The 14,994-nt window shown below is 43.2% G+C and overlaps 1 protein-coding gene across 3 annotated transcripts in view; it reads right to left on the bottom strand.

Annotated features, from left to right (window-relative positions):
• Positions 1 to 14,623, bottom strand: part of MDFI (MyoD family inhibitor) — a 44,019-nt gene extending 29,396 nt beyond the window's left edge. Inside the window, exons 1-2 of one of the 3 annotated variants that reach the window (XM_066598692.1) lie at positions 14,468 to 14,623; positions 687 to 736 (exon numbers count right to left, since the gene is read on the bottom strand). In XM_066598692.1, the coding sequence (XP_066454789.1) occupies positions 687 to 723 (37 nt within the window). In that variant the 5' untranslated portion in view covers positions 724 to 736; positions 14,468 to 14,623. Of the gene's footprint in view, positions 1 to 686; positions 737 to 14,467 lie in introns of those variants that run through there. The other 2 variants (XM_066598694.1, XM_066598693.1) reach the window with 2 other exon arrangements.
• Between the last annotated feature and the right edge of the window lie 371 nt (positions 14,624 to 14,994).

Below are 14,994 nucleotides of genomic sequence, written 5' to 3'. Positions count from 1 at the left end.
TTTCCCCGCAAATTTCTTTTTATTGAAGCCATGAATGATCATGCACTTTGTACATACTATTCGCTCTTCTTTATTTGTTATCCAAACTGTACAAGCAAATTGTTGTTGCTAACCATTTAGTCATTCACGACACTCAGCGACCCTAAGGCTGGGTTCTCACGGGACGTATTTACAGCTTCAAAACCCGCGGGATTGGGAGCGGCTTGGCCGCATGCTTTTTCATTGTGGCTGGCTCCTCCATAAAGGAGAGCATGGCTGCAATGGAAAAAAAATAGACATGCTGCTGTCGGGGAATCTGCACCGCAGCGCCTGCTTCTGCCGGCTTTGCCGTGACGGATTGGCCGTCCCGTGTGGACAAGATTTTTGACAAATGTCATCCACATGGCCGGCTAACCCTGGGATTAGCGTCCGCAGGCAGATTTCCCGCAGCAAAATTCCACACGGATTTTCTGCGGCAAATCCGCCCTGAGTGAACCCAGCCTAAAGGCAAGCTCTCCATGTTTTTTGGTTTTGCACTGCTTCTTTCACTTGTGTGATATCCATGCCTGTATTAGCTCTGACAGTATCAAGCTGTTACCATTTACTAACTTTTCATTCACATTCCAGCTATTGTGAAACAATTTGTAAAGATGTGGAATTTTGTTGCAGCTCCCAACCACAGAATACTATTTTGACAGCAGTCTTACCTGAATCTATGTCTTCAGATAATACAGGGGTCTTCATGAAAATATAAATGCTAAAATAGGAACAAGGTATAAATCAGTTTAGTAATACATGTAAGGGCGAAGTGTACCTAATGAATCCATCTTTGTATTAGGAACTAAAATACCGTAAACCTTGTCCCAGGAGCACTATTTTGTAGCACTACATGTTAGTGGCACAAATTATCTATCTTTCATATTTGTGCACTATTATTTCATTTAAAAAAAAGTTTATGACAGATCACATGGCTGTATTCCCGTGATGTAAAAGCGCCCAGCCAGGCCAATATAGCGGTAGGTGTTTTTACGTCGGGCCTGGAACTATCTTTTGGGCCAGAATATGTCGGCTGCTGCATGGGCTCCTATGGGAGCCAATGACAGTGGCCAGAGAAGGGAGGAAGTTTCGCAGCGTGACTGCTAAACTCCCTCCCTCTTCTCTCCTTCCCTCCAGCTTATTTCAATAGGAGGGGACGGGACATTGCAGAGCTAAGCTCCACCCCATCCCACCTCCTCCCAATGCTGGCTGCGTTCAAGAGGCAGGACGAGGGTGGAGCTAAGCTCCGCCCACATTCCGGCCTCTCCCATTGCAATCAGCCAGGGGGAGGAGAGAGGAGGTGAGCCGGGAAGGGGAAGGCTCAACTGCATGGCATTCTTGGCGTATATGCGCCAGGGCCCATGCCATCTAAACATGTGCACAAACGTTAGATTTGTGCGCCCGTTCACAAGGTTTTACACCTGACATCGTAGCATATATTGGCCGGCTGTGAAAACGGCGACCGATATACGCTTGTGGGAGTAAAGTCTTATACAATGATTTGATGGAAGGCCAGGATCATCCAGCCAGGGGACACAAATTTTTACTTTAACCCTCTTTCCAACCTGACAACAGCATTCCTCTTAGGCCTCATGTCCACGGGGAAAATCAGATCCGCTGCGGATTTGTAACGCGGATTTGGGGTGCGGATGCACTGTAATTGTCTTTTATTTTTCAGGCGGGAGATCAATTGAGCTATGTGCTCTATGAGCTTCCGCACGCGTGATCTGCACTAAAATGGAGCATGTCCATTTTTTTCATGCTCCAGAAATGTTTTAATTCCCTTTTAAATACCATCCGCGGGTATTTATCTACCCGCAGGTGGTCAATGCATTCCTATGGGGCGTGGATCCGCGTGCGGGAAAAACGCTGCGGATTTTAATTCTTATTTTCCCAGTGGACATGAGGCCTAAGTAATGTATTCTGATGTAGTGTGGGTAGATGACAGGATCCAATGAAGAGCAATCAACTTCTTAATCAAATACCCAAGTACACAAATTATGGTGTCCACAGGAATCCTAATGTCAAATGCTTTTTTCTACAAGCTGTAATATCTCATTCCAGTTATTACCCAACTCCATACATTCTCACATTATGTGGATCAGGTATGCACGGTCAATCCCACAACTGGACACCTGAAGTCACTCCTCAGAGCAACCCTGTGTAGAACAGCTGGCGTCTTGTAAACTCTATGTACTGTAATAGAAATAGATGTGATAGTCTATGGACTTCACACAAAGACAAAGCAGCCATGCTTACTAGAATCTCTGACTACTGTTCATCCATAATGAGACCAATTATGCACCTTCCACTTGTTCTTAATTAGTAAGAATGCCCCGTCTATGAGGCCAATTGAGTACTTTGCCTCAGGTGGTGACCCTTTCTGACTGCAGGGGGTAGAAATTTACAGAAGGCAGCTGAGCATCAAGGAGTGCTGCTCAGCTTCAGGTATTAAGTAGTAGTTGGGGAGTGGGGTTGTATGTAAGGAGAGATATCTGGGTCACTCTCCCACTAGTCTTTCAGAAAGATCAGCGTCAGATGAAAAGTTTACCTTGTACCCAAATAGGACAGAGAGCAAGTAGACCATTTAAAGGAAAAAATAACCTTTTAGGCTGCAAGACCATTGCTGGAGAGAGATTAACGTTTAGCATCTCAAATTTATGTAAGTTAACCTTACAATTAATAAGAGTCAAGTCTTCGCCTGGCTTAGACAAAACTACCACAATTCTGGCAACCTCCATCCACTGCTGCCTTAACCCCTTAGTGACCAAGCCTGTTTGTGCCTTAATGACCAGGCCAAATTTTGCAAATCACGCGTGTCACTTTAGCATGAAAAAACACCAGAAAGGTTTTGCATATCCAAGCGATTCTGACATTGTTTTTTTGCCACATGTTGTACTTCATTTAGGTGGGAAAAAAAAGACCGATAGAATTTGTGTTTATTTATTAAAAGCGCCAAAATTGGGAACATTTTGAAAAAATCGTCATTTTTTCACATTTCCAACTGCAATATCTCAAATATGTGCAAACATAATATAGAAATTTTTGCTAAGATTTATATTTCCATCCGTTTGCTTTATTTTTGGCGCACATTGGAAAAACTTTCGGTTTTTTTAACCATTTAGGAGACGTACAAATGTAACATTACTTTTCAGCATTTTTAGGAACACTTTGTTTTCCTACACCAATCCAAGATTGGAAAGGCTCATAGGAGTCAAAATTATAGATACCCCCACAAGTGACCACATTTTAAAAACTACACCCTTTAACGTATTCACTGAGGGGTGTCATGAGTATTTTAACCCCACAGTTTTTTTTCAGGAGTCAATGCAATTTAGAAGAGAAAAACTAAAATTTCATATTTTTGCAAATATGTCATTTTAAAGACAGGACTTTTTTCTATAGTACACATGAAAATGAGGATTTGCACCTCAGAATGGATACCCCTGTTTGTCCCGTGCTCAGAAACATACCCATTGTGGCCCTAATCTTACGTCTGGATGCACAATGGGGCCCAAAATGAAAGGAGCAACCGGTGGCTTTCGGAACAGAAATTTTGCTTGAAGGAGATTTAGGCCCTATTGCACACTTGTAGAGCCATTGAGTGACTAAAACGATGGAGAACGCCCACAAGTGACCCCATATTGAAAAGTAGACCCCTTAATGAATTTATCTAGGGGTACGATGACTTTTTTGACTTCACAGTTTTTGAATGAATCTAAGCCAAGCCGAAGGAAAAAAATTACGATTTTCATTTTTTTGGTACTTCTGTCATTTTAAAAGCAGTTTTTTTGTACAGCACATATATGAATGAAGACTTGCACCCCACAATGGATACCCCTGTTTCTCCCGTGCTCAGAAACATACCCATTGTGGCCCTAATCGTATGTCTGGATGCACAATGGGGCCCAAAATGAAAGGAGCAACGGGTGGCTTTCGGAACAGAAATTTTGCTTGAAGGAGATTTAGTCCCCATTGCCCACTTGGAGAGCCCTTGAGTGACCAAAACGATGGCGAACGCCCACAAGTGACCCCATTTTGAAAAGTAGACCCCTAACGAATTTATCTAGGGGTATGATGACTTTTTTGGCTTCACAGTTTTTGAATGAATCTAAGCCAAGCAGAAGGAAAAAATTTTGGCAATTGTGTCAATTTAAAAACTGTTTTTTTTGGACAGTGTACATAGGAATGAAGACGTTCACCCCAAAATGGATACGCCCGTTTGTCCTGTGTTCAGAAACATACCCATTGTGGCCCTAATCTACTTAAAGGAAACATAGCTAGGCCTATAATGGAAGGAGCACCCATTGGATTTCAGGGTACAACGGAATAAATTCCAGTCCCCATTGCCCACTTGTAGAGCCATTGAGCGGCCAAAACGATAGAGAACCCCCACAAATGACCCCATTTTGAAAACTAGACCCCTTAACAAATTCATCTAGGGGTGTACTGCATATTTTGACCCCAAAGTATTTGAATGAATTTAATCAAAGCAAAAGGAAAAAATTACGATTTTCCTTTGTTTGGCAATTTTGTCAATTTAAAAACAGTTTTTTTTTTACAGCACACATAGGAATGAAGATCTTCACCCCAAAATAGATACCCCTGTTTGTCCCGTGTTCAGAAACATACCCATTGTGGCCCTAATCTACTTACAGGACACATAGCTAGGCCCATAATGGAGGGAATGCCCGCTGGATTTCTGGGCAGAACTGAATAAATTCCAGGCCCCATTGCCCACTTATACGGAAAAAAAATTGACTTCCTAAAAATAATCCCTCCCCCATCCCCCCCGCCATCCCCATTTTTTTGGCATTCCCTAAATATTAGATAAAGGTAATAATATAAACTGTGTTTTATGTCCGAAGACAGGGGTAATTACGGAGGCTGGTTGGGTTGGGCACATGGGGCAAGAAAACCGGGTATCCCCCCCCTCCTCTCATGTATTTTGGGGGGTATTTCGTAACCTCAGCAGTGGGGATGGGGTGTAAAAGTGGCGCTCTGTGAGGCTTTGTAATCTTGCTGCGGTGCGGCGGTCTCACAGAGAAGGCGCTCAACAAGCTGCTCCTGGAACTGCAGGAAGGTGAGCGTTCCCGGGGCTTCTTGTAAATTACTTATTACAGGTAGCGGTCTGAATAACGCTCACACGGCCATAGGCGGAATCTGCTTGCGGAGGCCGGCAGCGGATCCCAGCTGTGAGCCTGGCTGTGACCCTGCGTATGGCCGCGTAATGTACTGCGCATAACTGCCTACTCACACCGGCGGTTTTTTGTTTGCATTTCCTGCGCCATCGCTTAGAGATGACCAGGGTACCCGCAGCCCGTACACAATGTATTTGCACATGGGCTGCGAGTATATTCGCGGTAATAGAGCACAATGGGCTCTAGGTCGCGGATATCCGCGGTAAAATATAGCATGCCGTGTTCTGTTTCTGCGAGTGGATTACGTAATTCCGACCCGCTAATTGGGGGGAATTGTGTGATCCAATGCATGTGATTGATCCGTGGATTACCGCTGATCAAGCGCATGCAGAACCCGTAATTCCTCTCCGGTCATGTGTGACCAGCCTAATGTTAGTTCGCTACTTTATCACGTGACCGGGGACCGCTCAGCGAGGCCGCCTGTCACTGCTCCAAGCACTCAGCAACCGTTGGTCGCTGGGAGCAAGGAGATTTAAAATCTCCTGGGCTCCCCGGCTCCTGCGAATGTGTCCGGCATTTTGCCGGCGGGCACATACCCAGTAGCTGGCAGGATCCATGGAGGATAATCGCATCTGGATTCAAATGCGGAAGCCTCCGAGAAGATGTTTCATCTCCCCCCACCGATCGCATCGGTGAGGGGAGATGAAACTGCCACTTTTTAAAGAACTTTTACGTGATCGCCATTATGCATTGGATAACGGCGATCACGTGACCAGTAACCGCATACTGCAGCTCCCCGTGACATCTCCAGGCTCTTCCAGCAGCAGGGAGATTTTACATTTCTTGGGCAATATTTCACTTTTGCGCATGCGTCCGCCATCATGCTGACGGGCGCATGCGCCGAAGCTGGGGTAAGGTCCACGGATCCGATCCATGAGGGGAGGTGAAACTTTTCTTTTTTTACACTTTTTTCACTTTTCTGCGATCGCTGTTATCCATTGTATGACGGCGATCGCGGTACCGCGGTCCCCGCTGACATCTCCTGCCTCCCGGCTACCTACAGGAGCCGGGAGCCAGGAGATTTTAAATTTCCCGCGCCGCCGGGCCTTCTGCGCATGCGGCTGACGTAATGCCGCCTGGCGCACATGCGCAGAAGGACGGCTACGGGGCCCGAAGCATCGGGACAGCGGGGAGCCGTGCCGCGGACCTCGGTGAGTAATTTCAGCTGCTCCGATGGATCCGATCCATCAGAGCAGCTGAATCTTTCACTTTTTGGGCACTTTTATTTACTTTTTTGCATTCGGCGCTATCCATTGCATAGCGCCGATCGCAATGCCGGGGGGGGGGGGGGGGTTTGAACAGCCCGGGATGACAGCTCCATGCTGTCGGCTACCTGCGGACACCGACAGCATGGAGCTGTCACGTCCACAGCCCGAGGGGCTTTATTCTCTGCAGGACACATGTTTTTACGTCCTCAGAGAATAAAGCCCACTTCGGGAGGACGTAAAAGCACTATGGGCTGGTCGTTAAGGGGTTAAACACTTCTAGCAGCTCCAGCAATAGAAAATCTCAGCATGTCTTAAGAAATTCTCCGGAATTCCTGATGATTTTTCATTAGGTTATTCCCCAAGGGTCTCCTCCAGCTAATCAATAGTGATTGGTTGCTTCAAATCTCCACTCTATTGGTCAGGATTAGAACTCCTCAGTTCCATCTCCTTTAACCCCCACTTTGGATGTGTATATATTTTGATAAAGGGACTTTTATAAAAAAAAAAAAAAAAATTCTTATTGACAGAGATCAAATCCCAATCAGAATTCTTAAGAGTGGTAATAACAGCTAATCCTTATTATACCTGGATTACTGTGGCCAGGAGACAGATAGTATTTTCTCCCTCTTCAAAATAGTGCAGTTTGAGGAAGTACTTCTTATAACCAGCTGTCTAAAGAATCTGTTCATTAAGCTGCATCTGAGTCTCCACCCAGTATATTTTATTAATATCTGTTCAATGGTAATTATATCAACATTCTGTGTCCCAGACCCTCTGTTGCATAACTTGACAAGCCTTTAGACGTATGTTGGCTGATGTCTTGAATCAAGAAAACTATGCCAACTTATTCTGCAGCGCTTTCAGGTAATCTATTTATTACCCCCCACCAAGCTGGGTACTCATTTTACCAACCTTAAAAGGATGGAAGGCTGAGTCAAACTTGAGCCAGTTACCTGAACCATGCAGGGATTAAACTCGCATTCTTCAGGTCGTGAGTGAGAGCGTAGGACTGCATTTCTGCTGCCTTAACACTCTGTACCACACGAGACCTCTAAAAAAGTCTTTAGAGCATTACATATATTGGAGCGAAATATCTGAAGCCAGAATGGGTTCAGCCTCGAGAAACCTCTGTGCCTTCTGAGTCTACAAGAAACTTCACCAATATAGGAGAATGATCAGATATACTCAGTGGAATATAATCCAACATGTGAAAATATTGGAATAGTCCCTCTACCAGATCCATTCTGGATAAGGAGTGGTGAGAACTAGAGTAGCAAGGGCACTTTCTTACTCCAGGATGCCTGAGCCTTCAGATATCACAGAGATTGACTTCTTTGAGAATTTTAGCCAAAGCTGTATGGGACTAGTTCTCAGCACTTAAATGGAACTAATTATTGGCTTAGCCCTGCCAAAACATCCTGGGACATCACCAACTCACTGGAACTGACATGATTAGAAACATTGCACCGCGATACGCCAAACTTTTCATGGTAAAACTGGAGAGGGACTTCCTGGCCTTCTTCTCCAGCAATTCGCCCTCTCACTTCCCAGAAGAGGGGATATTACACAATGGTAGACATGGCCCCACCCCAACTTTGTGAGATGTGTTGCTGCCATCAATTTCTAAATGAGTTCATTTAAAAAAAAATGAAATGAAGCAATGTCCCCCTACCCCTCTGATATGTTCTACTGTGAATAAAATACAGTTATATGAGATCTCCAAATCATTCCATTCTTTTTTTCTTTACATTTATTTACATTTTACACAGCTTCCCAACGTTTTAGGAATCGGAGTTGTATTTTGTCATGCATTTTTTTGGACAGAAACCTTAGGCAACACACAAAGGAACCTTTTCTGCTCCTTTCATCAGTTGAAAACGGCCTCATAGCGGTATTTAAAAACTTTCCATATACCTCTAAGAGGCCGTCTTTAGCTTTCAGGAGGAGCAGAAAAGCAGCAAAGACAGCCAAGGGGACACAGCGCTAAGGCGAGCATTGCAGTCCCCTTCTTGTGATCAATGGGAATCTCAGCAGCCAGATCTCCACTGATCAATACTTTTGACATGTCTCTATGACATGTTGAAAGGTGATTTGAAATTTCCCTACCAAACATAGCCAAGAGCCTGGAGATTTCACGGGGGCCCGCAATTCATGATCACGGTTTTCCAGCGGCAATCATGTAAAAGTTAAAAAAGTTAAAGTTCCACCTCCAATCATGGATCCGAACCGTGAGGGGAGGTAAAATTACTTACCTAAGGCCTCCGGCGATGTCCCCTGAAGGGATCTTTATCCGCGGACCGTTCCACAACTTCGACACATGTACCCATCAGCAAAATGGTGGACACAAGCGCAGAAGCTGGGGAGGGCCTGGGAAATTTAAAGTCTCACTGCTCCTGGCTACTAAATGTAGCCGAGAGCCTGGAGCAGTGACTGAGGGCCACGGTAAGCACCCCTAGTCATGTGATCACCGTTATCCAATGGATAATGGCAATTATGTAAAAGTTAAAGCACAGTTGAAGTGTGATGCGCCTTTGGGTTTGAGCTCCGTTAACATACGGACATAACTTTAGGGCCACAATGGGTATATTTCTGAACACGGGACAAACAGGGGGTATCCATTTTGGGGTGAAACTCTTCATTCAGATGTGTGCTGTACAAAAAAATATTTTTTTTAAATGACACAATTGCCAAAAAAAATAAAATCGTAATTTTTTTCTTCTACTTCACTCAGATTCATTCAAAAACTGTGGCGTAAAAATACACAGTACACCCCTAGATGAATGTGCTAAGGGGTCTAAATGGGGTCATTTGTGGGGGTTCTCTGTTGTTTTGGTGGCTCAAGGAGTCTACAAGTGTGCAATGGGGCCTGAAACACCTTCAAGCAAAATGTCTGTTCTGAAAGCCACCGGCTGCTGCTTTCGGTTTGGGCCCCGTTGTGCCTACGGACACAAGATTAGGGCCACAATGGGTATGTTTCTGAACACAGGACAAACCGGGATATTCATTTTGGGTGCAAATCCTTATTTTCATGTGCACTATAGAAGAAAAATCCTGTCTTTTAAATGGCATATTTGCAAAAAATTGCATTAATTCATGAAAAAAAAACGGTGGGGTAAAAATACTCATGACCCCCCACGTGAATACATTAAGGGGTTTAATTTTTAAAATTGGGCATTTGTTGGGGTATATATCAGTCTGGCACCTATGAGACTTTGCAACCTTGGCTTGGTGTTGGAAAAGAAAATGTTCCTCAAAATGTTAAAAATCAATGTTAAATTTGTACGTCTCATAAATAGTTAACTTAAAGTTTTTCCAATGTGCGTCCAGAATAGAGTAAACAGATGGAAATATACATCTTACCAAAAATTTGTACAGTATATTTGCACATATTTAAGATATTGCAGTTGAAATGTGAAAAAATGACAATTTTTTTCAAAATTTTCCCAATTTTGTCACTTTTAATAAATATACACACGTTCTATCGGCCTATTTTTAGCACCTAAATTAAGAACAATATGTGGCAAAAAACAATGTCAGAATCACTTGGATATGCAAAACCTTTACAGAGTTATTTCATGTCAAAGTGACACATGTCAGATTTCCAAAATTTGGCCTGGTCATTAAGGTACAAACAGGCTTGGTCACTAAGGGGTTAAAATATTTGTCCTTTGCTCCAATCAGCTTTCCATCAACCTCCTCCCTTCCACGACAGTATGACATTCCTCCCAACTGTGGAGCAATGAAAAGAGGGACAACTATAGTGGCAATTTTTTAGGACAGGCCATGCACCTTTATGATATGCCATACCCTCTTTATCCCATACTTTAGTGACCCCCTCACAGTAATAATGGCCAAATCTGGGACTGTTTTGCCACATTTGAAATGATTGGGACACATGTACAAGTAGCACTGTGTATTAAATTAGCAATTAAATGTTCACATCTTTATATCCACTTGATGGACAAGAAAAAAAAGTGTAAATAAACTTTATATATATTATAAAACTCCTTATTTGGTGAAAAAAAATACACATAATAGGTATCGCCGTGTTCATAAAGACCACCATTCTAAAAATATTATGTTTGTTATACCATACGGTAAATAGTGTAATAAAAAAGAGCCAAATGCTATTCTACTCTTCTCCTAAATAAAACAATAAAAAAGATAAAGTGATACCAATGGAAACTACAACTTGTCCCACAGCCATCCACAGTGTCCAGTAATCATGTATCCTTTGGCTTCTGCAGTGCTTGTTGCTCGGCCCAAACTCCGAGCATCATAGGAATGTACGATGTTCGGAGTTTGGGTCCAGAGATCCTCAGTCAGGCTGGGATGCACTTCTGTTTAATGGACACAAAATGGAGTGAAAAAAACAGCAACATTTCACCCGCCTTGGTGTCTCACAAGATTATGATAGAACTACAACTCCCAGCATGACCTGGATGTCTGAAACTGTTAGAGCATCCTGGAAGTTGTAGCTTTATCAAAATCTCAACAGATGAAAGATCTACTGTATGATAGTACTACAACTCCCAGCATGCATTGACCGTTGCAGACCAATGGCATGCTAGGAGTTGTAGTAGTTGAACTCCACCACCAGTATTTTACCCCTAATTATCCCTCCTCCACTGGTTTTATCCTCCTTTACTCCCTTCTACGTGATGCTGGTGGTGGAGGAGCTCTGCTCTTACCTCCACTGCAGAATGTCGAAGAATTACATGATGAAGGACCTGCAATGGTCATGTGACTGTGAACTCATTGCAGGTCCTTCATCCATTGTACCATGGTAACTACACTGAGGAGGTGGGGGAGGGGTGTGACATGTCTCCTGCTGCCCAACTGAGGGACAGCATCCAAAACCAAACTGTCTGGCAGAATCCGGGATGGTTGGGAGGCCTGAGCAAGATGCTGCCACCACCAGGCTTCACTGTAGGGATCGTGTTGGGCAGGTGATGAGCGGCACCTGGTTTCCTCTAGACAGAATGCTTAGTATTGAGGGCAAAATGTTCCATCTTGGTTTCATCAGACCAGTGAATCTTGTTTCTAGCAGTCTGAGGGTCCTCTAGGTGCTTTTTGACAAAGTCCAGGTGGCTTTCATGTGTCTCTTACTGAGGAGGCTTCTTTCTGCCCACTCTGTCATAAAGCCCAGATTGGTGGAGTGAGGCAGTAATAGTTGACTTTCCTGCAGTTTCTCTCATCTGCACACATGATCTTTGGAGCTCAGCCAGAGTGACCATTGGGCTCTTGGTCATCTCTCTCACCAATTCCCTTCTTCCCCCCGATTACTTAGCTTGGTGGGTCGGCAGCTCTAGGAAGAGTCCTGGTTGTTCAAAACTACAGTGGTACCTTGGGTTACAAGTGCCTCAGCTTGTGAGTTTTTTGACTTGTGAGCAGGCTCTCTCACAAATTTTTGCTCTGATTTATGAGCAAAAACTCGGGGTATGAGCCTGCTTGCAAGTCAAAAAACTTGCAAGCTGAGGCTCAGGGGGAAGTCTATACTCACCTTTCACTGGCGTTTTGTCCTCCCATTCAATGACATCATGGAAAGGCTGTGATTGGTTAACGCACCGCGGCTTTCATTGGCTGACGCTGTGCTGAGTTAACCAATCAGAGCATTAGCTTGCTGGAGGCGGGGCATTCAAGCCCCGCTTCCAGAAAGCAATGCTCTGTCGGCGTGAAGGAGGGAGCTACAGCCTGCAGCAGCATCACAGATCATCGCAGAACACAGCGGGGGGTGAGTATTGATTTTTTTTTTCTACTTATAGTTAGTTTCCCTATTGAAATGCATTGGAACTCATTAATGGCATTTCAATGTATTTCCATGGGGAAAAGTGCTTTGACATATGAGTTTTTTGCCTTACGAGCTCCGTCTCGGAACAGATTAAACTCGTATGTCAAGGCACCACTGAACTTCCATTTAAAGTCATTCTGTCATGAGGTTTATGCTACCCATACTACGGGCAGCATGAATGCAGGACAAGATGTGGGAGGTGCCAGAGAGATAGAAAACTGTGAGAGAAGCTATATTTTCTATCCTTCATCTTGTCTTGTAACCTGCTCTTCTCCTCTTTTTCTCTGTCCTTCCATAGCACATATTCAGATATTATGATTGTTTCTATCACAGGAATGCAAGGCTGTTTTCCAAGCCCATTTACTGAGGTCCCATGAGAAACAGCTTCAATCAGCTTGTGAGAAGTCCTGCCCCTAAAGAGATGTCACTACACTTGTTGAGTTTTTGATAACCAATGATAATAAATTATACATATTTACAAGTGAGGCGCCTTCTAGCCTCGTTTCAAAAGTTTTTGTATACATACTTTTGTGGATTAACTAATAAATCAGACTACTTCCTATCACATTCAATGGTGTATGTGATTTGTAAGCTTTCACAAGTTCGAGCATTGACTATTAATTTGGCCACTTGAAAACATACCAACTAGCAAATATTTGCGCTAACAAAACCCTTGCTCTGAAGGTTTGAGTGGCCTGAGGCTACTGAGGGACCAAGAGACTGGGGCATGGATGCATTTGGGGAAAAAGGGAAAGCTTTTTCTCTTGGTGAAATGTATTGGAGAGAGACTCAAGGCAGGAGGACAGGCTAAATGCTCCTACGGTAGACCCAATGTATTATAACAAGAGGGTCAGGATGTAGACCTAGTGTATCACCCAGTGCTTGGTATTAAGAGGAAGAATGTCCTATGGTTCTCAGCCTCCATCCACCAAAAGCAGATGGAATTTGAAAAAAATTAAAGTGATGTGCTATTCCTCTGCATTTGAAAATTGTTGAAAAGATTTTTTTTTAAAGTTATATGCAGCTTGTTTAAATTCTGTGCCTTTGCAGGGATGGCAAATGAAAAACACTAGGGAAAATTAAGGGATGTTTCACTGTTGTCATATATAGTTTATCGTGTCTTGGCACAAAACAAGATATGAGAGGTGAAGTGTATATGTGGAAAGGGACAGAGAGGTAGAAAATGGTTTTCACTCAAGCCCTTATAATGATGAATGTTCACACTCAGCTGTACTACAGGTCCACAACCTGAGCTCCCACAGCTATAATGTACTTTCAGTTCCGACCAGAAGATTCTGGGCTTTGCACAGCTTGCTCTTTTAAGCTGCATCCAACCTCTTCCAGAGCAGTCTTCCAGGAAATCTCTCATGGATCACGACTCAGGCCTCACCTAACCTTGCACCAACTTCATGTACTTGCTATTCACTCCACCCCAGCCAACACAACAACATCCCATCTTATATACCAAAGTAGGCACCATCCTGCAGGGCAAGAAATGTCCTACTGTTAACTGAACAGATGCACATGCCCCACTGAGCATGGTACCTAGTAATGTACAGCTTCCAATGGCCATCGTGATTGCGATTGAGACCACTCATACACTGCCCACATGGACCACAACAGATGCTTACATAAATTAGCTGCATAATACACATTCACAATAACCCTCAGCAGTGATGCCATAATCATCCTTCTCTACAGCATTTCTGCTAAAAAACTTCAGCAGTTACAAATGAGATTCTCGCCCCATGTAAAAAGATAAACTTTAGATTAGCAGGATTGTAATCTAAATATTGCTGGTATAGTAAACTAGACTTATGTTGCAGAATACAATCAGAGGTTGTATAATAATAGTAAGTATTGTAATGCTCAGTAACTATATTTTGCCTTCATACGTCTTTACAGAAGCTTGGTAAGTGTTAATATATGTCAGTTATTAAATGGGCAGCATTTGCTTTATCTTTATGCCATCACTCACCTCTCTGGTTCTAGATCCTTACTTTCTCGTCTATGTCATTTCTGGTTCTCTTTTTTACTGGTGCCTTATTTAGTCACTTTTGTATAATCTTCTTCCCATTTAATGCATTTTCTTCAGCTCTGCCACAGCTTTATTTGTCTCCTCTCACTCCCATCCTGTACCCCCTCCTGTGCGTCGCCTGTCTGCACCCTTATGGCTCTTCTCCCCTACTTCTCCCAATTCCAGTTAGTTTCTTACAGACTATTCTAATTACCGTAACTCTCTCTCCACATACCTTTACTTCTCTCGGTGCTTCATTCAGAAATAAACTTTTTCCCTTTGCCTTGATTCCTTTTCCTCTTCTGTGGACCTCTGCGCTCTTGAGATATTTACCTGCTTTTACTGTTCATTCTCTCTCTTTACTTAGTTTTGGACGTCTTACTTGGGTCTGTCTGTGAGTTTCCTCTCTGGGGACAATGTGGGAGTTTGTATAACCTTAATAAGCAGGTTCTGCAAACACAGTCCATAAATATACAGTTGTATATACAAATGTAAGGTGCTATTTTAAATCGCTTGCACTAAGCCTGAAGTTTTCTCACATTTTATAGAACATGCATATTTTTTTTTACCAAAAAGTTAGAATATATTGAAGTATAAATGCGAACACAGTATTCATTGTCTACCGAATGTGAATCTTATTTATTAAACTGTATAAACTAAGTTTAAGTTCAGGGTTTAATCTTTTATTAAATGAGACTCAAGACTTTCATGTGGATCTTTAGAAAACATTGGTATTAATGGAAATTGAGCAGTTAGGATGCT

Source organism: Eleutherodactylus coqui, chromosome 4 (genome assembly GCF_035609145.1).
Source record: "Eleutherodactylus coqui strain aEleCoq1 chromosome 4, aEleCoq1.hap1, whole genome shotgun sequence".
Lineage (NCBI taxonomy): Eukaryota > Metazoa > Chordata > Amphibia > Anura > Eleutherodactylidae > Eleutherodactylus > Eleutherodactylus coqui.
This window is presented reverse-complemented; position numbering and strand designations above follow the sequence as displayed.